Source organism: Pleurodeles waltl, chromosome 6 (genome assembly GCF_031143425.1).
Source record: "Pleurodeles waltl isolate 20211129_DDA chromosome 6, aPleWal1.hap1.20221129, whole genome shotgun sequence".
Classification (NCBI taxonomy): Eukaryota; Metazoa; Chordata; class Amphibia; order Caudata; family Salamandridae; genus Pleurodeles; species Pleurodeles waltl.
This window is the reverse complement of record NC_090445.1, coordinates 18,679,382-18,705,493: the sequence shown is the minus strand read 5'-3', so window position 1 is coordinate 18,705,493 and position 26,112 is coordinate 18,679,382. Positions and strand designations below refer to the sequence as shown.

Sequence of the window (26,112 nt, the reverse complement as noted above, 5' to 3'; positions counted from 1 at the left end):
TCAGCCACTCCAATGGAAGGTACCAACGTGTGCAGGTTTTGGAATTTGAGAGCAGACTAGCAACAAGACAGTGTTACTTACCTGTGTTAATGGTCTCTTGGTGGCACCCACCCCGGCTAAACAACTTCTCTTTCCATCCACTTTCCCCAGCCTTTGAGGTGAGCAAATAGACTGACGTGTGGTTGCAGCAGAGCCTGACGAAAACTGAACTGGGATCTTATGAACTCATCCTACAACACATCCATCAAACGGGAAGGTGGGTGAGTCAGCGAGGAATCTATAGGTGGAGTATTCACCTGAAAGATCATTATTGCAGGTAAGTAATTCTTTCTTATGATGGATCCTTCTACCTGCAGATTCCTTGCCTGTAGAACAGAGTCCAAAGCAATAGCATACCCAGGAGGAGGAGTGATGGATGGCTAGATGAGGAAATCCTACAGAACAGATCTGGCATAGTGGCCGTCCCGACGCACTTCTGAATCCAAGCAGTAATGTTTGGCATAGGTCTGTGCGCATGCCCCTGTTGCTGCTTTCATATCTCTGCTATTGGAGCTCCTCTGGCAAGAGCGGAAGTGGTCAGTTCGGTACCGGTGCAATGAGCCCTCATCTCAGGGCATAACAGGTCTGCAGAGGATGATCCACCAGGATTGGGCCCTTTCCTGCACAGCGTTGGCTTTTTTAGCACCACAGTAGCCCGAGAAGAGCTGCTCATTGTAGGAAGTTGGCTCTGTATGTGCTATTTCAAAGTAAGGAATAGCATGCACAGAGTCCAAGGGTTCCCTTTAGAGGTTAGATAGTGGCAAAAAGAGATAATACTAATGCTCTATTTTGTGGTAGTGTCTTACCTCTAAGGGGAACCCTTCGACTCTGTGCATGCTATTCCTTACTTTGAAATAGCACATACAGAGCCAACTTCCTACATTGGTGGCAGCGGTGGGATACAAGACTTTGCATTTGCTGGACTACTCAGCCAATACCTGATCACATGACAAATTCCAAAAATTTTCATTAGAAATAGATTTTTGCAATTTGATATTTTTCTAAATTCTTTAAAGTCCTACTAGGGCCTTGTGTTAGTCCCTGTTAGCATTTCTTTTAGAGTTTAAAAGTTTGGTAAAAATTTGAATTAGATTCTAGAACTAGTCTTTAGATTCTTAAAAAGTATTCCAACTTTTAGAAGCATAATGTCTAGCACAGATGTGAATGTGGTGGAACTCGACACCACACCTTACCTCCATCTTCAGATGAGAGAGCTAAGGTCACTCTGTAAACTAAAGAAAATAGCAATGGGCTCCAGACCTTCCAAACTACAGCTCCAGGAGCTGTTGGCAGAGTTTGAAAGAGCCAACCCCTCTGAGGATGGCAACACAGAGGATGATGATAGTGACTTGGAGGGTGATTCCCCCCCACCAGTCCTATCTAGGGAGAACAGGGCCTCTCAAGCCCTGACTCCAAAAATAATAGTCAGAGATGCTGGTTCCCTCACAGGAGGGACCAACCTCTCTGAAATCACTGAGGATAACCCCAGTGAAGAGGACATCCAGTTAACCAGGATGACCAAAAGATTGGCTTTGGAAAGACAGATCCTAGCCATAGAAAGGGAAAGACAAGAGATGGGCCTAGGACCCATCAATGGTGGCAGCAACATAAATAGGGTCAGAGATTCTCCTGACATGTTGAAAATCCCTAAAGGGATTGTAACTAAATATGAAGATGGTGATGACATCACCAAATGGTTCACAGCTTTTGAGAGGGCTTGTGTAACCAGAAAAGTGAACAAATCTCACTGGGGTGCTCTCCTTTGGGAAATGTTCACAGGAAAGTGTAGGGATAGACTCCTCACACTCTCTGGAAAAAATGCAGAATCTTATGACCTCATGAAGGGAACCCTGATTGAGGGCTTTGGATTCTCCACTGAGGAGTATAGGATTAGATTCAGGGGGGCTCAAAAATCCTCGAGCCAGACCTGGGTTGACTTTGTAGACTACTCAGTAAAAACACTAGATGGTTGGATTCAAGGCAGTGGTGTAAGTGATTATGATGGGCTGTACAATTTATTTGTGAAAGAACACCTGTTAAGTAATTGTTTCAATGATAAACTGCATCAGCATCTGGTGGACCTAGGACCAATTTCTCCCCAAGAATTGGGAAAGAAGGCGGACCATTGGGTCAAGACTAGGGTGTCCAAAACTTCCACAGGGGGTGACCAAAAGAAAGGGGTCACAAAACCTCCCCAGGGGAAGGGTGGTGAGACAGCCAAAAACAAAAATAGTAAAGAGTCTTCTACAGGCCCCCAAAAACCTGCACAGGAGGGTGGGCCCAGAGCCTCTTCACAAAACAATTCTGGGTACAAGGGTAAAAACTTTGATCCCAAAAAGGCCTGGTGTCGTAGCTGTAGTCAGTCTGGACACCAAACTGGAGACAAGGCCTGTCCCAAGAAAAATACCACTTCAAACTCCACTCCAGCTAACACTGGAATGGCTAGTCTCCAAGTGGGATCAACAGTGTGCCCAGAGCAAATCAGGTGTCACACTGAAGCTACATTAGTCTCTGAGGGTGGGGTGGATTTAGCCACACTGGCTGCCTGGCCCCCTAACATGCAAAAATACAGGCAGCAGCTCTTAATTAATGGGACAAGTGTAGAGGGCCTGAGGGATACAGGTGCCAGTGTCACCATGGTGACAGAGAAACTGGTTTCCCCTGGCCACTACCTGACTGGAACAACCTATCCAGTCACCAACGCTGACAATCAGACTAAAGTACATCCCATGGCAATGGTAACTTTAGAGTGGGGAGGGGTCAATGGCCTGAAACAGGTGGTGGTCTCCTCAAATATCCCAGTAGACTGTTTGCCCCCACTTTTGGCGGCAAGGCCGGAGAAAATAATGAGAAAAACAAGGAGGAGTCACTGACCAGTCAGGACACCTTAGGGGCTGTCCTGACTGGCCAGTGACTCCTCCTTGTTTTTCTCATTATTTTCTCCGGCCTTGCCGCCAAAAGTGGGGCCTGGCCGGAGGGGGCGGGCAACTCCACTAGCTGGAGTGTCCTGCTGGGTTGGCACAAAGGAGGTGAGCCTTTGAGGCTCACCGCCAGGTGTGACAATTCCTGCCTGGGGGAGGTGTTAGCATCTCCACCCAGTGCAGGCTTTGTTACTGGCCTCAGAGTGACAAAGGCACTCTCCCCATGGGGCCAGCAACATGTCTCGGTTTGTGGCAGGCTGCTAAAACTAGTCAGCCTACACAGATAGTCGGTTAAGTTTCAGGGGGCACCTCTAAGGTGCCCTCTGGGGTGTATTTTACAATAAAATGTACACTGGTATCAGTGTGCATTTATTGTGCTGAGAAGTTTGATACCAAACTTCCCAGTTTTCAGTGTAGCCATTATGGTGCTGTGGAGTTCGTTTAAAACAGACTCCCAGACCATATACTCTTATGGCTACCCTGCACTTACAATGTCTAAGGTTTGGCTTAGACACTGTAGGGGCACAGTGCTCATGCACTGGTGCCCTCACCTATGGTATAGTGCACCCTGCCTTAGGGCTGTAAGGCCTGCTAGAGGGGTGACTTATCTATACTTGCATAGGCAGTGAGAGGCTGGCATGGCACCCTGAGGGGAGTGCCATGTCGACTTACTCATTTTGTTCTCACCAGCACACACAAGCTGGCAAACAGTGTTTCTATGCTGAGTGAGGGGTCTCCAGGGTGGCATAAGACATGCTGCAGCCCTTAGAGACCTTCCCTGGCATCAGGGCCCTTGGTACCAGAGGTACCAGTTACAAGGGACTTACCTGGATGCCAGGGTCTGCCAATTGTGGATACAAAACTACAGGTTAGGGAAAGAACACTGGTGCTGGGGCCTGGTTAGCAGGCCTCAGCACACTTTCAATTCAAAACATAGCATCAGCAAAGGCAAAAAGTCAGGGGGTAACCATGCCAAGGAGGCATCATCCATATGTCCTCGGTCTGAGCCAGATAGTAGTTGACCTGAGGACCATCTTCTGCAACTGCTCCTCCTCCTTCGTGGATGGGAAGGGGATAAAAGGACAGAAGGCTGATCGACTGACTGAGGTGAAAGGGAGTCACCACTTTGGCAGGAAGGCGACCTTGGTTGTGTAAGGAAATGCCTCCTTGGCATGGTTGCCCCCTGACTTTTTGCCTTTGCTGATGCTATGTTTACAATTGAAAGTGTGCTGAGGCCTGCTAACCAGGCCCCAGCACCAGTGTTCTTTCCCTAACCTGTACTTTTGTATCCACAATTGGCAGACCCTGGCATCCAGATAAGTCCCTTGTAACTGGTACTTCTAGTACCAAGGGCCCTGATGCCAAGGAAGGTCTCTAAGGGCTGCAGCATGTCTTATGCCACCCTGGAGACCTCTCACTCAGCACAGACACACTGCTTACCAGCTTGTGTGTGCTAGTGAGGACAAAACGAGTAAGTCGACATGGCACTCCCCTCAGGGTGCCATGCCAGCCTCTCACTGCCTATGCAGTATAGGTAAGACACCCCTCTAGCAGGCCTTACAGCCCTAAGGCAGGGTGCACTATACCATAGGTGAGGGTACCAGTGCATGAGCATGGTACCCCTACAGTGTCTAAACAAAACCTTAGACATTGTAAGTGCAGGGTAGCCATAAGAGTATATGGTCTGGGAGTCTGTCAAACACGAACTCCACAGCACCATAATGGCTACACTGAAAACTGGGAAGTTTGGTATCAAACTTCTCAGCACAATAAATGCACACTGATGCCAGTGTACATTTTATTGTAAAATACACCACAGAGGGCACCTTAGAGGTGCCCCCTGAAACTTAACCGACTATCTGTGTAGGCTGACTAGTTTTAGCAGCCTGCCACAAACCGAGACATGTTGCTGGCCCCATGGGGAGAGTGCCTTTGTCACTCTGAGGCCAGTAACAAAGCCTGCACTGGGTGGAGATGCTAACACCTCTCCCAGGCCGGAATTGTCACACCTGGCGGTGAGCCTCAAAGGCTCACCTCCTTTGTGCCAACCCAGCAGGACACTCCAGCTAGTGGAGTTGCCCGCCCCCTCCGGCCAGGCCCCACTTTTGGCGGCAAGGCCGGAGAAAATAATGAGATTAACAAGGAGGAGTCACTGGCCAGTCAGGACAGCCCCTAAGGTGTCCTGAGCTGAGGTGACTCTAACTTTTAGAAATCCTCCATCTTGCAGATGGAGGATTCCCCCAATAGGGTTAGGATTGTGACCCCCTCCCCTTGGGAGGAGGCACAAAGAGGGTGTACCCACCCTCAGGGCTAGTAGCCATTGGCTACTAACCCCCCAGACCTAAACACGCCCTTAAATTTAGTATTTAAGGGCTACCCTGAACCCTAGAAAATTAGATTCCTGCAACTACAAGAAGAAGGACTGCCCAGCTGAAAACCCCTGCAGCGGAAGACCAGAAGACGACAACTGCCTTGGCTCCAGAAACTCACCGGCCTGTCTCCTGCCTTCCAAAGATCCTGCTCCAGCGACGCCTTCCGAAGGGACCAGCGACCTCGACATCCTCTGAGGACTGCCCCTGCTTCGAAAAGACAAGAAACTCCCGAGGACAGCGGACCTGCTCCAAGAAAAGCTGCAACTTTGTTTCCAGCAGCTTTAAAGAACCCTGCAAGCTCCCCGCAAGAAGCGTGAGACTTGCAACACTGCACCCGGCGACCCCGACTCGGCTGGTGGAGATCCGACACCTCAGGAGGGACCCCAGGACTACTCTAAGACTGTGAGTACAAAAACCTGTCCCCCCTGAGCCCCCACAGCGCCGCCTGCAGAGGGAATCCCGAGGCTTCCCCTGACCGCGACTCTTTTGAATCCAAAGTCCCGACACCTGGGAGAGACCCTGCACCCGCAGCCCCCAGGACCTGAAGGACCGGACTTTCACTGGAGAAGTGACCCCCAGGAGTCCCTCTCCCTTGCCCAAGTGGAGGTTTCCCCGAGGAACCCCCCCCTTGCCTGCCTGCAGCGCTGAAGAGATCCCGAGATCTCTCATAGACTAACATTGCGAACCCGACGCTGGTTTCTACACTGCACCCGGCCGCCCCCGCGCCGCTGAGGGTGAAATTTCTGTGTGGACTTGTGTCCCCCCCGGTGCCCTACAAAACCCCCCTGGTCTGCCCTCCGAAGACGCGGGTACTTACCTGCAAGCAGACCGGAACCGGGGCACCCCCTTCTCTCCATTCTAGCCTATGTGTTTTGGGCACCACTTTGAACTCTACACCTGACCGGCCCTGAGCTGCTGGTGTGGTGACTTTGGGGTTGCTCTGAACCCCCAACGGTGGGCTACCTTGGACCAAGAACTGAACCCTGTAAGTGTCCTACTTACCTGGTAAAACTAACAAAAACTTACCTCCCCCAGGAACTGTGAAAATTGCACTAAGTGTCCACTTTTAAAACAGCTATTTGTGAATAACTTGAAAAGTATACATGCAATTTTGATGATTTGAAGTTCCTAAAGTACTTACCTGCAATACCTTTCGAATGAGATATTACATGTAGAATTTGAACCTGTGGTTCTTAAAATAAACTAAGAAAAGATATTTTTTCTATATAAAAACCTATTGGCTGGATTTGTCTCTGAGTGTGTGTACCTCATTTATTGTCTATGTGTATGTACAACAAATGCTTAACACTACTCCTTGGATAAGCCTACTGCTCGACCACACTACCACAAAATAGAGCATTAGTATTATCTCTTTTTACCACTATTTTACCTCTAAGGGGAACCCTTGGACTCTGTGCATGCTATTCCTTACTTTGAAATAGCACATACAGAGCCAACTTCCTACATTGGTGGCAGCGGTGGGATACAAGACTTTGCATTTGCTGGACTACTCAGCCAATACCTGATCACACGACAAATTCCAAAATTGTCATTAGAAATTGATTTTTGCAATTTGAAAAGTTTTCTAAATTCTTAAAAGACCTGCTAGGGCCTTGTGTTAGATCCTGTTTAGCATTTCTTTTAGAGTTTAAAAGTTTGTTAAAAGTTTGAATTAGATTCTAGAATCAGTTTTAGTTTCTTAAAAAGTATTCCAACTTTTAGAAGCATAATGTCTAGCACAGATGTGAATGTGGTGGAACTCGACACCACACCTTACCTCCATCTACAGATGAGAGAGCTAAGGTCACTCTGTAAACTAAAGAAAATAACAATGGGCCCCAAACCTACCAAAATACAGCTCCAGGAGCTTTTGGCAGAGTTTGAAAAGGCCAACCCCTCTGAGGGTGGCAACTCAGAGGAAGAGGATAGTGACTTGGAGGACAATTCCCCCCTACCAGTCCTATCTAGGGAGAACAGGGTCCCTCAAACCCTGACTCCTAAAATAATAGTCAGAGATGCTGGTTCCCTCACAGGAGAGACCAACACCTCTGAAATCACTGAGGATAGCCCCAGTGAAGAGGACATCCAGTTAGCCAGGATGGCCAAAAGATTGGCTTTGGAAAGACAGATCCTAGCCATAGAGAGGGAAAGACAAGAGATGGGCCCAGGACCCATCAATGGTGGCAGCAACATAAATAGGGTCAGAGATTCTCCTGACATGTTGAAAATCCCCAAAGGGATTGTAACTAAATATGAAGATGGTGATGACATCACCAAATGGTTCACAGCTTTTGAGAGGGCTAGTGTAACCAGAAAAGTGAACAGATCTCACTGGGGTGCTCTCCTTTGGGAAATGTTCACAGGAAAGTGTAGGGATAGACTCCTCACACTCTCTGGACAAGATGCAGAATCTTATGACCTCATGAAGGGTACCCTGATTGAGGGCTTTGGATTCTCCACTGAGGAGTACAGGATTAGGTTCAGGGGGGCTCAAAAATCCTCGAGCCAGACCTGGGTTGACTTTGTTGACTACTCAGTGAAAACACTAGATGGTTGGATTCAAGGCAGTGGTGTAAGTAATTATGATGGGCTGTACAATTTATTTGTGAAAGAACACCTGTTAAGTAATTGTTTCAATGATAAACTGCATCAGCATCTGGTAGACCTAGGACCAATTTCTCCCCAAGAATTGGGAAAGAAGGCGGACCATTGGGTCAAGACAAGGGTGTCCAAGACTTCAACAGGGGGTGACCAAAAGAAAGGGGTCACAAAGACTCCCCAGCAGAAGGGTGATGAGACAACCAAAACTAAAAATAGTAAAGAGTCTTCTACAGGCCCCCAAAAACCTGCACAGGAGGGTGGGCCCAGAGCCTCTTCACAAAACAATGGGTACAAGGGTAAAAACTTTGATCCCAAAAAGGCCTGGTGTCATAGCTGTAAACAGCATGGACACCAAACTGGAGACAAGGCCTGTCCCAAGAAAGGTTCCACTCCAAACTCCCATCCAGGTAACACTGGTATGGCTAGTCTCCAAGTGGGATCAACAGTGTGCCCAGAGCAAATCAGGGTCCACACTGAAGCTACTCTAGTTTCTGAGGGTGGGGTGGATTTAGCCACACTAGCTGTCTGGCCGCCTAACATGCAAAAATACAGACAGCAACTCTTAATTAATGGGACTAGAATAGAGGGCCTGAGGGATACAGGTGCCAGTGTCACCATGGTGACAGAGAAACTGGTTTCCCCTGGCCAATACCTGACTGGAAAAACCTACACAGTCACCAACGCTGACAATCAGAGAAAAGTACATCCCATGGCAATGGTTACTTTAGAATGGGGAGGGGTCAATGGCCTGAAACAGGTGGTGGTCTCCTCCAATATCCCAGTGGACTGTCTGCTTGGAAATGACCTGGAGTCCTCAGCATGGGCTGAGGTAGAGCTAAAAACCCATGCAGCAATGCTGGGTATCCCTGAACTGGTGTGTGTGAAAACAAGAGCACAGTGCAAGGCACAGGGTGAAAAAGTAGAGCTGGAGTCTGGAAAAATGGCCCAGCCTACCAAGAGAACAGGAAAGTCAGTTGGGAAACCAACTGCAACACAGCAAAAGAAAGGGAACCTCTCTTCTCAGGAAGAAGTTCTGCCCTCTGAGGGAACTGAGCCTTTGGAGCTTGAACCTTATCAGGTTGAGCTCTTAGGCCCAGGGGGACCCTCAAGGGAAGAGCTGTGTAAGGGACAAGAAACCTGTCCCTCTCTTGAAGGCCTTAGGCAGCAAGCTGCTGAAGAGTCCAAAGGCAAGAAAAATGGAACACATAGGGTCTATTGGGAAGATGGGCTCCTGTACACTGAGGCCAGAGACCCCAAACCTGGTGCCACTAGGAGAGTGGTAGTGCCTCAGCTGTTCAGAGAGTTCATCCTAACATTGGCCCATGACATTCCCCTTGCTGGACATTTGGGACAAACCAAGACGTGGGAGAGGTTAGTCAACCACTTCTACTGGCCCAATATGTCCAACATGGTTAAGGAGTTTTGCCTCTCCTGCCCCACCTGTCAAGCCAGTGGTAAGACAGGTGGGCACCCAAAGGCCCCCCTCATTCCACTTCCAGTGGTGGGGGTGCCCTTTGAAAGAGTGGGTGTGGACATAGTTGGTCCACTGGAACCTCCCACAGCCTCAGGAAATATGTATATCCTGGTAGTAGTGGATCATGCTACCAGGTATCCTGAAGCTATTCCCCTTAGGTCGACTACTGCCCCTGCAGTAGCCAAGGCCCTCATTGGTATCTTTACCAGAGTGGGGTTCCCTAAGGAGGTGGTGTCTGACAGAGGTACCAACTTCATGTCAGCATACCTAAAGCACATGTGGAATGAGTGTGGAGTGACTTATAAATTCACTACACCATACCATCCACAAACTAATGGCTTGGTTGAGAGATTCAACAAGACATTAAAAGGCATGATCATGGGGCTCCCAGAAAAGCTCAAAAGGAGATGGGATGTCCTCTTGCCATGTCTGCTTTTCGCTTACAGAGAGGTGCCACAGAAGGGAGTAGGATTCTCACCCTTTGAACTTCTGTTTGGTCATCCTGTAAGGGGACCACTTGCCCTTGTTAAAGAAGGCTGGGAGAGACCTCTCCATGAGCCTAAACAGGACATAGTGGACTATGTACTTGGCCTTCGCTCTAGAATGGCAGAGTACATGGAAAAGGCAACCAAAAACCTTGAGGCCAGCCAACAGCTCCAGAAGTTTTGGTATGACCAAAAGGCTGCACTGGTTGAGTTCCAACCAGGGCAGAAAGTCTGGGTTCTGGAGCCTGTGGCTCCCAGGGCACTCCAGGACAAATGGAGTGGCCCTTACCCAGTACTAGAGAGGAAGAGTCAGGTCACCTACTTGGTGGACCTGGGCACAAGCAGGAGCCCCAAGAGGGTGATCCATGTGAACCGCCTTAAGCTCTTCCATGACAGGGCTGATGTGAATCTGTTGATGGTAACAGATGAGGATCAGGAGGCAGAGAGTGAACCTCTCCCTGATCTTCTGTCATCAGACCCAAAAGATGGCACAGTAGATGGAGTGATCTACTCAGACACCCTCTCTGGCCAACAGCAAGCTGATTGTAGGAGAGTCCTACAACAGTTTCCTGAACTCTTCTCCTTAACCCCTGGTCAGACACACCTGTGTACCCATGATGTGGACACAGGAGACAGCATGCCTGTCAAGAACAAAATCTTTAGACAATCTGACCATGTTAAGGAAAGCATCAAGGTGGAAGTCCACAAGTTGCTGGAATTGGGAGTAATTGAGCGCTCTGACAGCCCCTGGGCTAGCCCAGTGGTCTTAGTCCCCAAACCTCACACCAAAGATGGAAAGAAAGAGATGAGGTTTTGTGTGGACTACAGAGGGCTCAATTCTGTCACCAAGACAGATGCCCATCCAATTCCAAGAGCTGATGAGCTCATTGATAAATTAGGTGCTGCCAAATTTCTCAGTACCTTTGACTTGACAGCGGGGTACTGGCAAATAAAAATGGCACCTGGAGCAAAAGAAAAGACAGCATTCTCCACACCTGATGGGCATTATCAGTTTACTGTTATGCCCTTTGGTTTAAAGAATGCCCCTGCCACCTTCCAAAGGTTGGTGAATCAAGTCCTTGCTGGCTTGGAGTCCTTTAGCACAGCTTATCTTGATGATATTGCTGTCTTTAGCTCCACCTGGCAGGATCACCTGGTCCACCTGAAGAAGGTTTTGAAGGCTCTGCAATCTGCAGGCCTCTCTATCAAGGCATCCAAATGCCAGATAGGGCAGGGAACTGTGGTTTACTTGGGACACCTTGTAGGTGGAGGCCAAGTTCAGCCACTCCAACCCAAGATCCAGACCATTCTGGACTGGGTAGCTCCAAAAACCCAGACTCAAGTCAGGGCATTCCTTGGCTTGACTGGGTATTACAGGAGGTTTGTGAAGGGATATGGATCCATTGTGACAGCCCTCACTGAACTCACCTCCAAGAAAATGCCCAAGAAAGTGAACTGGACTGTGGAATGCCAACAGGCCTTTGACACCCTGAAACAGGCAATGTGCTCAGCACCAGTTCTCAAAGCTCCAGATTATTCTAAGCAGTTCATTGTGCAGACTGATGCCTCTGAACATGGGATAGGGGCAGTTTTGTCCCAAACAAATGATGATGGCCTTGACCAGCCTGTTGCTTTCATTAGCAGGAGGTTACTCCCCAGGGAGCAGCGTTGGAGTGCCATTGAGAGGGAGGCCTTTGCTGTGGTTTGGTCCCTGAAGAAGCTGAGACCATACCTCTTTGGGACTCACTTCCTAGTTCAAACTGACCACAGACCTCTCAAATGGCTGATGCAAATGAAAGGTGAAAATCCTAAACTGTTGAGGTGGTCCATCTCCCTACAGGGAATGGACTTTATAGTGGAACACAGACCTGGGACTGCCCATGCCAATGCAGATGGCCTTTCCAGGTTCTTCCACTTAGAAAATGAAGACTCTCTTGGGAAAGGTTAGTCTCATCCTCTTTCGTTTGGGGGGGGGTTGTGTAAGGAAATGCCTCCTTGGCATGGTTGCCCCCTGACTTTTTGCCTTTGCTGATGCTATGTTTACAATTGAAAGTGTGCTGAGGCCTGCTAACCAGGCCCCAGCACCAGTGTTCTTTCCCTAACCTGTACTTTTGTATCCACAATTGGCAGACCCTGGCATCCAGATAAGTCCCTTGTAACTGGTACTTCTAGTACCAAGGGCCCTGATGCCAAGGAAGGTCTCTAAGGGCTGCAGCATGTCTTATGCCACCCTGGAGACCTCTCACTCAGCACAGACACACTGCTTACCAGCTTGTGTGTGCTAGTGAGGACAAAACGAGTAAGTCGACATGGCACTCCCCTCAGGGTGCCATGCCAGCCTCTCACTGCCTATGCAGTATAGGTAAGACACCCCTCTAGCAGGCCTTACAGCCCTAAGGCAGGGTGCACTATACCATAGGTGAGGGTACCAGTGCATGAGCATGGTACCCCTACAGTGTCTAAACAAAACCTTAGACATTGTAAGTGCAGGGTAGCCATAAGAGTATATGGTCTGGGAGTCTGTCAAACACGAACTCCACAGCACCATAATGGCTACACTGAAAACTGGGAAGTTTGGTATCAAACTTCTCAGCACAATAAATGCACACTGATGCCAGTGTACATTTTATTGTAAAATACACCACAGAGGGCACCTTAGAGGTGCCCCCTGAAACTTAACCGACTATCTGTGTAGGCTGACTAGTTTTAGCAGCCTGCCACAAACCGAGACATGTTGCTGGCCCCATGGGGAGAGTGCCTTTGTCACTCTGAGGCCAGTAACAAAGCCTGCACTGGGTGGAGATGCTAACACCTCTCCCAGGCCGGAATTGTCACACCTGGCGGTGAGCCTCAAAGGCTCACCTCCTTTGTGCCAACCCAGCAGGACACTCCAGCTAGTGGAGTTGCCCGCCCCCTCCGGCCAGGCCCCACTTTTGGCGGCAAGGCCGGAGAAAATAATGAGATTAACAAGGAGGAGTCACTGGCCAGTCAGGACAGCCCCTAAGGTGTCCTGAGCTGAGGTGACTCTAACTTTTAGAAATCCTCCATCTTGCAGATGGAGGATTCCCCCAATAGGGTTAGGATTGTGACCCCCTCCCCTTGGGAGGAGGCACAAAGAGGGTGTACCCACCCTCAGGGCTAGTAGCCATTGGCTACTAACCCCCCAGACCTAAACACGCCCTTAAATTTAGTATTTAAGGGCTACCCTGAACCCTAGAAAATTAGATTCCTGCAACTACAAGAAGAAGGACTGCCCAGCTGAAAACCCCTGCAGCGGAAGACCAGAAGACGACAACTGCCTTGGCTCCAGAAACTCACCGGCCTGTCTCCTGCCTTCCAAAGATCCTGCTCCAGCGACGCCTTCCGAAGGGACCAGCGACCTCGACATCCTCTGAGGACTGCCCCTGCTTCGAAAAGACAAGAAACTCCCGAGGACAGCGGACCTGCTCCAAGAAAAGCTGCAACTTTGTTTCCAGCAGCTTTAAAGAACCCTGCAAGCTCCCCGCAAGAAGCGTGAGACTTGCAACACTGCACCCGGCGACCCCGACTCGGCTGGTGGAGATCCGACACCTCAGGAGGGACCCCAGGACTACTCTAAGACTGTGAGTACAAAAACCTGTCCCCCCTGAGCCCCCACAGCGCCGCCTGCAGAGGGAATCCCGAGGCTTCCCCTGACCGCGACTCTTTTGAATCCAAAGTCCCGACACCTGGGAGAGACCCTGCACCCGCAGCCCCCAGGACCTGAAGGACCGGACTTTCACTGGAGAAGTGACCCCCAGGAGTCCCTCTCCCTTGCCCAAGTGGAGGTTTCCCCGAGGAACCCCCCCCTTGCCTGCCTGCAGCGCTGAAGAGATCCCGAGATCTCTCATAGACTAACATTGCGAACCCGACGCTGGTTTCTACACTGCACCCGGCCGCCCCCGCGCCGCTGAGGGTGAAATTTCTGTGTGGACTTGTGTCCCCCCCGGTGCCCTACAAAACCCCCCTGGTCTGCCCTCCGAAGACGCGGGTACTTACCTGCAAGCAGACCGGAACCGGGGCACCCCCTTCTCTCCATTCTAGCCTATGTGTTTTGGGCACCACTTTGAACTCTACACCTGACCGGCCCTGAGCTGCTGGTGTGGTGACTTTGGGGTTGCTCTGAACCCCCAACGGTGGGCTACCTTGGACCAAGAACTGAACCCTGTAAGTGTCCTACTTACCTGGTAAAACTAACAAAAACTTACCTCCCCCAGGAACTGTGAAAATTGCACTAAGTGTCCACTTTTAAAACAGCTATTTGTGAATAACTTGAAAAGTATACATGCAATTTTGATGATTTGAAGTTCCTAAAGTACTTACCTGCAATACCTTTCGAATGAGATATTACATGTAGAATTTGAACCTGTGGTTCTTAAAATAAACTAAGAAAAGATATTTTTTCTATATAAAAACCTATTGGCTGGATTTGTCTCTGAGTGTGTGTACCTCATTTATTGTCTATGTGTATGTACAACAAATGCTTAACACTACTCCTTGGATAAGCCTACTGCTCGACCACACTACCACAAAATAGAGCATTAGTATTATCTCTTTTTACCACTATTTTACCTCTAAGGGGAACCCTTGGACTCTGTGCATGCTATTCCTTACTTTGAAATAGCACATACAGAGCCAACTTCCTACAGTTTACAACACTCATTTTTTTAAGTTAAAAGGGGGTGAAACTTGGATGAGAACTGAGAGTGTGCAACTCACTCATCTGGCTGAAGTAATTGTCACTAAAAACACGGTCTTTGAAGTCAACATTCTTAAAGGACAACTATGCAGGGGTTCAAACGGAGTCCCCGGTAGAAAAGTGAATCCTAGGTTAAGGTCCCACTGGGGCACAGGAAAGGGATTTGGAGAATATACATTTGTGAAACCCTTCTGAAAATGCATCACAACTGAGGACTTAAACAATGAGCTAAATACCCCTTAACAGTGCCTACTGCACTAACCCGTTGGGCAAGGGAATGTGCGAGCTGCAAGACATGGGACAACTTGAGCAAGCAACAAAGTTACTGCATCTTCCAGAGCAAGCAGACACTGACAATACGATGTCCACCACTTTCGGTGGTAGCTGAAAGGAGTTCAGATGCACCTCCTCAATCCTCAGGCAGGGTTCAGTCTGAATGGCAAGTGGGATGGGGTATATATGCAGAAGTGCGAAAAGGCCATATACCACACCCTTCTTAGCCAATCCATGGCAATGAGAACGACTTGAGCCTGGTCTTGGCGTATCGTCCTCAATACCAGAGAAAATAAGGGTATAGGGGTAAACACGTAGTGTAGCTGAAAGTTCCATTTAAACTGAAATGAGCACCCCAAGGCTCCCCTTAACAGATACTGTTGGCATTGAGCATTTACCGATGAGCCAAACAAGGCTACCGGAGGAGTACCCCATTGGGTGAAGATGCCCTGAACTACCTCTGGGAGAAGACGTCACTTGTGGTCAACAAGATATAGCCACCTCAAGTAGCCAGCTCTGACAATCATAGCCCCCGCAATGTGATTGGTTTGTTGACTTAACACGTCACTGTTGTGTTGTCCATCAAGACCTGGACAGATAGACTTTGGATGGAGGGGAGGAACGTTTGGAGCACCAGCCGAATTACCCTCAGTTCTACCAGGTTGATACGAAGAACCGGCTCTTCCAAAGATCAAAGGCCTCCGATCGCCAGATGATCTCCCCACCGTGCAATGGTTGGCAGTGGAGAGAAGGCCGTCAAAAACTAAAGTTAGCCTCCCTCCCCCACCAAACCACTTCTGCCACAGCACTGGGAGAGGTCATGATGGAGTCTGACAGGTTGTCCCCAATCTGAATGAATTGGTAACTTTTAGGGGATGTCCCCTGCACCAGACAGTGCGAAGAGGATGGAGGTGCGGACCGATTTGGATCCAGGACTGGGTCTAGCTGAGTCCATCAGATCCATGCTAATCAGCTCCAACTCCGAGGATGAGGATCCTGTAGGAGTCTAAGGTTGACGAGGCGACTTACCTTTATAATGTTTCTTAAGTTTCCTGTGTTTCTTTTTCATACCACCTGAGGAGTGTGACGCTGCTGACCTTGCGCAAGGCCTGCAACAATGTCGACCGCAATTCTTGTCCCCGGCCCGGGCCATGAAGAACTTTGCCTCACACCCTATAACGAGCTTTGGGTGCATGCTCCATCAGCATTTACAAGACCGAGAGTCGTGGGCAGCCCGAGGCACCAGAGGCAGACGGAGTGTGGATCAGTTATGGACTTCTGTCCCTCACAATCCCCACAGGGCTTGAAACCTGATCTCTAGGAGAAGACATCGATACTGCACAATTCAAAAACTTTAGGTGACGAAAATCACTACTCTCTGAGAGAGCGAAAGCTGAATCCTCATCAAAGGCGCAGAAAAGAGGGAACTGACGTTGTTGCGCCAGGATTGGTGCTGTATGGCTTTGGTGACGTCATCTGACACCACTTCCAGTATTGATAACAAGCTTTGAAGTTTCCTGATCTAGTCTGATGCCTGGTATTATTCCATAAATGAGGAATCTGCAGGATCAAGTATCCAGCTAAAAAAGGAGCTTAACAACCGATACAAAAAGAAATGTGCGTGGCAGCTCTTAGCCACTAGACGGCGCTGCTGCACAACTTTCACTACGGATTTATTCATTTATTAGTTTTACATTCTTCTACAGTGCAGCTGCATCAGGGGACATTAGACAAACTCTACAACAGTGGTTCCCAAGCTTTTGACTTCTGTGGACCCCCACTTTATCACTGCTGGAACCCAGGGACCCCACTGAATCATTCTTGGAATCCGGGGACCCGTCCTAAGCCCCGCCCCACCACCAGATATTACTGGAAGCCGGGGAACATTGTCTATGATTTGAACAGCAAAACAATGCACAAAAAATACAGAAACGATCATTCATCAAACACATACACAAATGTAACATATTTTATTTGATTTGCAAATATATATGAGTAAAAAGTAAAAAACAAAACTTTAATAGGAAGGTTGGAGCTTTTCTAAATTCAATTAAAGCCGCACATCGCCAATAGTATATTCTGTTTGATGCATCTGCACTGCTCAGACGAATCAATATGAGGAGACTAATGTAATTTTTAGCCTCAAATTCCAAATTTCTTGACATTTACAGTACATATAAAAACTTTCAACTGTACATTAGCCACTTTATATATCATTTATTATTCTGTTAATATGTAATTTTCTGAGCAGTCGCAGACCCCCGGAGGAGGCTTTGCGGACACCAGGGGTCCTGGACCACAGGTTGGGAACCACTGCTCGAGGGGCGCGACGGTGAGTAGGCACTACATATAGAAAGAACGAGCCTCACTATCCCTACGGGCGTGAGATAAACGCAGGGCAGCCTCGAGGGCTCACTTCAGATGACTAATCGTGAAGCTGCTCCAGCACTAGGGGTGGCGTAACTCACGGAGTTCAGTGTAGCGTAATCACACGGAACTACCTGAGAATTCAGCGAGATTACGCATAACCTCTCGAGAAGAGTCATTCTGCATTTAGTGCTATTTCTTAGCGTGAAAAATGCCTCTTCACATCGAAAATGGTAGCGAGAATGTATTTTGTGCTAAATGCAACAGAACACGAATAGAAAGGAGTCGCTCGTGCTCGCTAAATTTGCTCTTCGGGTAGGATTTTGCCCAAACTTCCTCCCAGCCTTTAGCACTATTTTCGTATCGCAAAATACCCCCTCCTGTCCACAATGGGCGCAAGAATGCGTCTGGTGCTACAAAAATAGCACTAAATCCAGTAGAAATCAAATATTGAGCGTAAGTGGCCTCTCGCACTTGCTAGATTTGTTTTCACTGTAGGATTTTTCCCTCCAAATTACTCATCATTTTGAGAGCAACAGTAATCACATAATTATCGGTAATTCTGCTTCAAAAAGTAACACAGAATTTCTGAAATTACTCTGATTACTCCGGCATAATTGAAATTGTGCCCAGGCCTCTCCAGCACACCACCAACAACAAGCATCGGCAAAACCAATAGGTCTGGCCTTGGCAAGATAATGTAATGGTTACATTTAAAAAAACCTTTTATTGCAAGCATATGCCACAAAAAAAAAAAAGAATACGTGAAGTCTACTACGTAGCCAAATGGTTTCAATAAAAATGTCAATTTAAAAAATAACCATCTCATATAATGTATATGCTGCTTCTTTGGAGGCAGATGTAATTGGAACAGGTATAGAAACCCCTTTAGTTATCTTGCACATCACAGGAAAATGTGACTGTTATAGGTGAAAAAGAATGTTACTACTGGCTAGGAGTGACCCAAAGACATGGTTTAAAGACAGAAGGATGGCTACAGATTAATAAAAAAGGGAGAGGAATTGAAAGGATAAACAACGGCACAGTAAAGCACAGACATGTCAGCCCTGCCACTGAAGTTCAGTCCTTTTTTCATAAGAGGTGCACATGTGATCAGACAAACAGTGAAGTTAGCCAATTGCTGAAGTGGACTGACCCATTGGCCCATGATGTGCTGTGGTGGGAGGGCATCCTGTGAATGACAGTTGACAGCACCAATCCATGAAGGTGGCTGACCCAAAGCTCCTGTATGTATGTATATATGTATGCATGTATGTATGTATTTATGTATGTACGTATGTATATGCATGCATGTATGTATGTATTTTTGTATGTATGCATGTATGTACGCATGTGTGTATGTATTTATGTATGTATATGCATGCATGTATGTATGTATTTATGTATGTATATGCATGCATGTATGTATTTATGTATGCATGTATGTATTCATGTATGTATGCATGTACGTATGTATAAAGTAATGTTTTTTATTATTTTTTTATCACATGAGTCTAGTGAGATGGTTAAAGATGTTTCTTGGCTAAACTTAAAACGAGAAGCTTGCGTTTGAGTTTGAGATGGGGACTCCTTAAGCTGCCATGCCCTCCGCTGCGCCTGCCTGGCCTCTAAGAGCTGCACTCTGGTCTCACCCCATACTTCCAGGTGGTAGTGCTTCTCGACGCGCCCGGCGTTGTTGGATGCCTGGCAGGTGTACAGTCCCGCGTCGCGCACCTGGAGGTGCTCAATCTGTGCAACACAAAGCAACTGTTAGGACTTTCCCTTGATTTCATTTAACTGCAGCTGCCTTTTTATCTCTCCTTTTATACTGTAATATTCTTCCATCTTTTATCCTCTATAAAATTATTTCCTCTTTCCTGTGTTTCTCTGTGTTTTTTCTTTTTGTTTTCTTCACATTCTCTTGTATCATTTCCTCTTGTTCAACATCCTCTTCTCTCTGTTCACTTTATTTCTTACTTTCTCTTTCATGCTTTTTTTTCATTCTCTCTCCTCTCTTATTCACCCCTTCCCTCCCTCACCATCTCTCAACACCCTATTCTTCATTCCTCCATTTTCTTTAGTCTCTCTTCTGTTTTTATTCTCTCTCCAGCCCTCTTTGTTCCTTCTCCCTTCCTCTCTCATCCTCTGTATTTTTTCAACATTCATCCTGCTCTCACCTTGTTCTCTCCACACTCACCTGTAGATAGCTGCCGTCTTCAAAGATGTGTGTGCCCGCCCTCTGCAGGAGGGGGCGCCCGTCCTTCAGCCAGTTCAGAGTGGGGGGTGGGATGGCATGGCTCTGACATTCCAGGGTCACAGATTGGTTAACCACCACAGAGGTGTTCAACTCCTCCCCGAGGATGCTGGGGGGCACTGGAAGAGAAGGGCACATAAAGAGGTCCAGAGAGAATTAGCTTTTGGAAAAGAACGTTCAGGTTTATGCAACCAATCAGAATGATTCACCTGTGTGCAATAACCAGGTCCACTGGAATTATGCGATTATGCGGTTGAGGCATTTTTTGCATTATTGTGCATTTAACAAATTTGTCATATAATCCACCATCTGCTGAATAATCTACAGATTTTAACAAAAAAAAATGTTCTAGCGCAAATGGTTCAAAAGTTATTAAAAACACAGCAACACGTGTTCCTGTGCAGAGGAAGGCCCTTTGCAAAAGTTGACTGGTCACCTTTCTGTTTCTTATTTCCATATTTAGGTGCTAAACTGGTACTAATGAGGTGTAACCTACGCCCGTCAGTGTAACAAGTGGAAAAATGAGAAAACACGCCTGAAACTCCAACCTGGAGGTCCAGTCTTCAGGCGTTTCTACAACGAAGATCCCTTGTTGCCTTTGGAATTACCACAGTGGTGGGAACAGGCAATCCAAAGATGGCGCCAAAGAATGAAGACTCGCAGCTCATTGGTTGATATCATGGGGCGGTCCCATCGAAGACACGCCCACTGTCATGGCCGCAATGGCAAAAAGCTTTTCACTAAATTAAATCCTAATGAGCCATTAGTTGGTGGAATTAGGAACCTATGATATTATTCACACTGCAGTATAAAAACTCTGAAAAGAGTTGTGAAAATTAAAAAATTGAGAGCCACACTCTATTTGACCTCGTCCCCTGGAGCATGGTTGTCCTTCGGGCAATTTTTTTTCCAGTCATATAGAAGGTGATTCCAAACTTTTTGTTGTTTTTCTCCCTGCACCATGTGTGTTTCCAAACCTGAGTTGAAGTGCAATCTGGGGTTTGGACAGATACCTTAGCAAGGTATTTAAGATACATTAATGGTCAACTCCCTGAGACAAATAAATTGAAACGACTAGCCCTGCCACTAGATGGTACAATTATGTACGGACCAAAAGGTGGCTATTATAAGGAACAGGGTTTAATAGAGGACTGATATCAAAATGTGAAGTAGAACATATATGCAATCAATTAAAAAAGTAAATAAATGAAAAGCAGAAACAGGAAAGCCTAAATCAAGATCGCCAAAAGGGTGGCTGTATTCTTGATCTGAGCTGCAACCTGTCAGTCATATATACAAGGTACACGAAAGAAGTGCTCAGTGCACAGGGTATCATACTGTGCATTTACGAAGGGTAAACATGTATATTGAGCAAGCTCTAGCCAGTTTACGCAAAGTCGTGGAAACTGCAGAGGGGAATCTAACGTCTAAATTCTATGAGACGGCTATTATGTGGGTGACGTTTCCGCTCCCAGTCAACAAGAGAATCACCTTCAAACTCCTGACCTGACCCACGCTCACAAAGCACAACACCGGACCAGAATACCTCAAAAGACGACTCTCCTTCTACACCCCGACCCTGCATCTCTGCTCCACCAACCTCTCCCTCGCAACTGTCCCACGCGGCAGAAGATCATTCGCGCACCTCGCCGCCAAAACGTGGAACACTCTTCCCACCCAACCGCGTCAGACCAAAGACCTCCTTACCTTCAGGAAACTTCTCAAGACCTGGCTGTTCGAGCAGCAGCAGCACCTCCCACCCCCCACCTTCTCCCCCTCCCCTCCTCAGCGCCTTGAGACCCTCACGGGTGAGTAGAGCGCTCTACAAATTGCTGATTGATTCGTTGATTGATTTAGGGGCCTGTGTCACAGTAAAGAGGAGGGCAAGTGCAGGAGTAATCTCAGAGGGTGACTGGGGACACAGCAGGTTAGACTTGTGTCCAATCTTACACAGTACACAGTAACACATGCCAAAGGCTTTCACTAGGAGATGAATGCATCAGCGATAAGACCTCAGATGGGCCCGCTGTCTGGTGCCTTACTCACAGAGTTGACCCCCCCTCTGGTTTTATTCCATTACACAAAGGTTGTCTGCGATTTTTTCACCCCTGACCCAACCTTCTTATGAATGGCTAGGGAAGAAATTGTGGCAGCTTTTAACAATAACAGAGAGATCCATTGTTTCGAAGCTGAGCACAACTTGCTCACCGGTGGATTGATAGCGCCTGGAAGTGCTTGGCTACCTTGATGCCAGGGGGCATCTTCTACCTTGGAGATCATGATCGGGTCACAGGCTCATACTTACGGTACACCTGCAGGGTGAAGTCTCGCCGGTCCTCACCAGCCACGTTTACTGCCACGCAAGCGTAAGTTCCTGCATCCGAGACGTGGACGGCAGCCAGCTGCAGGATTCGTCCCTGCAACAGGACCTGCACCAAACCACAACACGAGTGCAGAGTTAGTTGTGATATGTCAACATCACTCGTCGCACATATACAAGACAGGTGTCCACTGGATTCTTCACTGGGTGGATGCCACGTACATTTACATGGTTCCACAAACTCCACCCATAGTCAGTCAGCGGTCGGCGAATAAGTCTAATATACATTATTAGAAAGACACAAACGTTGAACAGGCCAACTCATCTTAAATGTAAACATGTACAGGGTCCCACAGCAAGGAACAGACTACTGCTGGGGCTCACTTTAGGACTAGGGGTAAACCTCCAACCCCCACCTCCGCTTGTAGCAATCTCAGTGAGAGTGTGTAGGGAATGCCCCCACTGCAGGACACCAACAGGTCACAGGACACTCCACCCAAGACACTGACAGCTCCCAGTATACACACTCCCACCCATGACACTGACAGCTCCCAGTATACACACTCCCACCCAAGACACTGAGAGCTCCCAGTATACCCACTCCCACCCAAGACACTGACAGCTTCCAGTATACGCACTCCCACCCAAGACACTGACAGCTCCCAGTATACCCACTCCCACCCAAGACACTGACAACTCCCAGTATACACATTCCCACCAACGACACTGACGGCTCCCAGTATACCCACTCCCACCCAAGACACTGACAGCTTCCAGTATACGCACTCCCACCCAAGACGCTGACAGCTCCCAGTATACCCACTCCCACCCAAGACACTGACAGCTCCCAGTATACGCACTCCCACCCAAGACGCTGACAGCTCCCAGTATACCCACTCCCACCCAAGACACTGACAGCTCCCAGTATACGCACTCCCACCCAAGACACTGACAGCTCCCAGTATCCCCACTCCCACCCAAGACACTGACAGCTGCCAGTATACCCACTCCCACCCAAGATACTGACAGCTCCCAGTATACACATTCCCACCAAAGACACTGACAGCTCCCAGTATACCCACTCCCACCCAAGACACTGACAGCTTCCAGTATACGCACTCCCACCCAAGACACTGACAGCTCCCAGTATACCCACTCCCACCCAAGACACTGACAACTCCCAGTATACACATTCCCACCAACGACATTGACAGCTCCCAGTATACCCACTCCCACCCAAGACACTGACAGCTTCCAGTATATGCACTCCCACCCAAGACGCTGACAGCTCCCAGTATACCCACTCCCACCCAAGACACTGACAGCTCCCAGTATACGCACTCCCACCCAAGACGCTGACAGCTCCCAGTATACCCACTCCCACCCAAGACACTGACAGCTCCCAGTATACCCACTCCCATCCAAGACACTGACAGCTCCCAGTATACACACTCCCACCCAAAACACTGACAGCTCCCAGTATACCCACTCCCACCCAAGACACTGACAGCTCCCAGTATACACACTCCCACCCAAGACACTGACAGCGCCCAGTATACACACTCCCACCCAAGACACTGACAGCGCCCAGTATACACACTTCCACCCAAAACACTGACAGTTCCCAGTATACCCAGTCCCACCCAAGACACTGACAACTCCCAGTATACCCACTCCCACCCAAGACACTGACAGCTCCTAGTATACCCACTCCCACCGAAGGGAGCTCCCACCGAAGGACGCTGACAATTCCCAAGACCCAGGGTATCCACTCCGACTGTAAGACGCCAACAGCTCACAAGACACCCATGCCCAACCCAAGACCCCATGCACACTGCAAGACACCTACCAACCACTCGCAGAACACCCAAGCCGAACGCAGGAACCCACTTCCACTCTAGGACAGTGACAGTCCCATGACATCCACCCCCACTCAAACACTGACAGCTACGAGGACACCCATTTAAACTCCAGAAAATTGAAAGTTCACAGGGCATTCACTCCCTCTCCAGGAGACCCATTCTCATTGACAGCTCCTAGGAGACCCAACCCCCACTCCAGCACCATCCCCCACTCCAGACACCCAACCCCCTCTCCAGACTCCCAACCCCCTCCCCACTACAGACACCAACCCCCACTCCAGCACCAACCCCCACTCCAGACCCCCCACTCCAGACACCAACCCCCACTCCAGACACCCAACCCCCACTCCTGCACCAACATCCACTCTTGACACCTAACCCCTACTCTGGACACCCACTCCCCCCTCCAGACACCCAACCCCCTCTCCAGACTCCAAACCTCCAGTACAGACACCAACCCCCACTCCAGGCACCAACCCCCACTCCCGACACCCAACCCCCACTCCAGACACCCAACCCCCACTCCAGCACCAACCCCCACTTCCGACACCAAACCCCACTCCAAACTCCCAACCCCTACTCCAGACACCAACCCCCACTCCAGACACCCAACCCCCACTCCAAACACCCAACCCCCACTCCAGACACCAACCCCCACTCCAAACACCCAACCCCCACTCCAGACACCCAACCCCCACTCCAGACACCCAACCCCCACTCAAAAACGTACAGTTTCCAGCTTATTCACCACCATTAGACACCTAGGGCCTGATTTATTTTTACACGCGCCATATTTACAAAGTGGTGCCTTGCATGCATCGCGCTACTTTGTAAACCCTTGCGCCACGTTATGCCTGCGCCAGGCATAATGTATGCAAGGGGGGCGTTCCCCCGTTAGAGGGGCTGAAAAAATGCTGCAAGGGGGGCGTTTCCCCATTAAGGGGGCTGAAAAAATGGCGCAAGGAAATCTAACAGATGTCCTTGCGTCATTTTTTTCGTCACTTTTAACGCCTGCTCAGAGCAGGCATTAAAAGGGGGCACGCCATTAAATAAATGGGCCCCTGTGTACTCTGCACGAGTAGAGCCAAACTTTTGGTGCTGCTCCTGCAGAGTACTTCAATAGCGCCAGGAATTCTGATGCCATTTCCCCATGGTGTGCCGTATTTGAAATACGACGCATACAAGGTGGCGTTAGGAGGGCTCTAAGTGGTGCAAGGAACATGGCGCTGCACTGGGTGCACATATCAGCCCCTTAGAGTCTGCAGGACACCAACCCACACCTCACGACACTAACAGCTCCCAGGACACGCGCTCCCCTAAGGAACACCCACTCCCAATCCAGTGCACCAATCCCCACTCAAACACTTAGAGTTCACTGCACGCTGACAGTTCACAGGACACCAACCAGGACAGAGCTCTAACAGCCTTATTAGGGTATCTTTGTGGCACAATGTTCTGCTTACAGCTGTGAAACATACAGATGTACTGCTGGTCACAGTGGCACAAGATGAGGGGGCGTGATTGTTTTGGTCATGTGGTGTTTCACACTGCCTCCAAGAAGGCTGGGGTCCTGTGTACTGGTGCTCAGCTGTGCTTGTGAAAAAGACCCCACTGACCTGTGAAGCCCCCCTCGTTGTGGAAACAGGGGTCTCATCTCTTGTCTATGCAACCCTTACTGACCTGTAAACTACCCCTCAATGTGGACCATCACTCAGTGTGAAAACAGGGGTTTTATCTATCGTGTACATCACCCCCACTCATCTGTTACCCATCACTCAATGTGGCAACAGGGGTCTCATCTCTCATCCACCCAGCTCCAACTCACCTTGTGGACCACCTCTCAAGGGAGTCTCATGTCTTGTCTATGCAACCCCACTGATCTTTGGCCCATCACTCAATGTGGCAACAGGGGTCTCATCTCTCATCCACCCAGCTCCAACTCACCTTGTGGACCACCTCTCAAGGGAGTCTCATGTCTTGTCTATGCAACCCCACTGATCTTTGGCCCATCACTCAATGTGGCAACAGGGGTTTCATCTCTCATCCACCAACTCCCACTCACCTGTGGACCACCTCTCAATATAGGAGAAATAGGAGTCTCGTGTCTTGTTTATGCAATCCCATTGACCTTTGGTCCATCACTCAACATGGGAAAAGGGGTCTGGTTTGCTCCAGTGGACCACCACTCAATGTGGACCATCACTCAACGTGGCAACAGGGGTCTCATCTCTCATCTATGCAACCCCCACTTACCTGTGGACCACCACTCTAGATAGTAAAAAGGGTCTCATCTGCACCAGTGGACCACTGTGCAGTGTGCGAACAGAGGCCTTATCTCTCATCTGTATCAACCCTACTGATCTGTCGACCATCACTCAGTGTGGAAGCAGGGATCTCAACTTTCATCTATGTGACCTCTACTCACCT

The 26,112-nt window shown here is 48.7% G+C and overlaps 1 protein-coding gene across 2 annotated transcripts in view; it reads right to left on the bottom strand.

The window, feature by feature from the left end:
- HMCN2 (hemicentin 2) overlaps positions 1-26,112 on the bottom strand; it is an 816,728-nt gene that overhangs the window by 270,778 nt on the left and 519,838 nt on the right. For both annotated transcript variants that reach the window (XM_069237054.1, XM_069237056.1), the window contains exons 40-42: positions 21,809-21,932; positions 19,447-19,622; positions 18,902-18,998 (exon numbers count right to left, since the gene is read on the bottom strand). In XM_069237054.1, coding sequence (XP_069093155.1) covers positions 18,902-18,998; positions 19,447-19,622; positions 21,809-21,932 — 397 coding nt within the window. The remainder of the gene's footprint in view (positions 1-18,901; positions 18,999-19,446; positions 19,623-21,808; positions 21,933-26,112) is intronic.